General features: G+C 37.8%; 1 protein-coding gene across 1 annotated transcript; it reads right to left on the reverse strand.

Moving 5' to 3' along the window:
* Nucleotides 1-376: 376 nt before the first annotated feature.
* LOC122743481 (60S ribosomal protein L17-like) lies at nt 377-892 on the reverse strand. Its single transcript, XM_043988451.1, has one exon. It carries the CDS (start codon nt 890-892, stop codon nt 377-379), a length of 516 nt encoding a protein of 171 aa, XP_043844386.1.
* Nucleotides 893-1,314: the final 422 nt, after the last annotated feature.

Consider the following 1,314-nt stretch of genomic DNA (forward strand, 5'->3'; position numbering starts at 1 on the left):
GTTGTTTTAATTTTTATTTCCTAATCAGTAGTGATTTAGAGCATTTTTTCATATGGCAATAGATAGCCTTGATTTCTTCATCAGAAAACTGCTTGTTCATATTTCTTTAACCATTTCTCAATTGAGGAATGACTTGCATTCTTATAAATTTAATTTAGTTCCCTCTATATTTTAGAAATGAGACTGTTATCAGAAATACTGGCTATAAAAATTGTTTCCCAGCTTTCTTCTTCCCTTCTAATTTTGACTGCATTGCTTCTGTTTGTACAAAAACATTTTTTTTTTATGGTAAGGATAAACGTGGTTTTCCACTTTTATTTGCATTTTAATGCCACATTTACTCCAGTGCCATAAGCTTTTCTTTCTTCAGTTTCTTTTAGGATATCTTTTTCTTTTGAGCAACCTCCTCTTCTGGTTTAGGAACGATTTGTTCCTTTTCAGTCAGTATCATCTCAATATGGCAAGGGGAACTCATGTATGGGTTGATTTGGCCATGAGCCCTGTAAGTACGCCGTCGCCTTTTGGGAGCCTTGTTAACCTGGATATGCTCAATGACAAGAGAATCCACATCCAAACCCTTCAGTTCAGCATTACTTTCTGCATTTTTAAGCATATGCAGCAAGAACTCAGCACTCTTTTTGGGCCAACGACCCTGTGTCCAACCCCACTGCTTAGCCTGGGCACACCTGCCAACTCTACCATTGTATTGACTGAAGGGAACACATCGTTTCTTCAATGTGACATCTTTCAAATACTTGGTAGCTTTTCGGATGTGCATGCCCTTGATAGCTTGGGCTGTTTCATGGGTATTCTTGAAGTGGACCCAGACATTTGAACCCCTTGACTTGCATGATTTTGTGGGGATCTCTGGATCAAGAGAGTACCTCACCATTTTAACTGATTACCTAGGACAGCTCAAGGGAAGAGGGTACAAAAACATTTTAATTTAGTGTAATCAAAGTCTTCCTTCTTGAATTTCATAATATTCTCTATCTCTTGTTTGGACATAAATTGTTTTCCTCTTCATAGATCTGAGAGGTAAACTACTGCTTCCTCTCCTAATTTCTCTATGGTATTGCCCTTTTTTTTCAAATTCTTGAACCCATTTTGACCTTATTTTTGTATAAGGTTGTTTTATTTTTATTTTTTGTTTGTTTGTTTTAGGATTTTTTTTTGTGGGGCAATGAAGGTTATATGATTTGCCCAGGGTCACATAGCTAGTAAGTGACAAGGGTCTGAGTCTGGATTTGAACTCAGGTCCTCCTGAACCCAGGGCTAGTGCTTTATCCACTGCACCACCTATCTGCCCCACAT

Source organism: Dromiciops gliroides, chromosome 2, assembly GCF_019393635.1.
Source record: "Dromiciops gliroides isolate mDroGli1 chromosome 2, mDroGli1.pri, whole genome shotgun sequence".
Taxonomy (NCBI): Eukaryota; Metazoa; Chordata; class Mammalia; order Microbiotheria; family Microbiotheriidae; genus Dromiciops; species Dromiciops gliroides.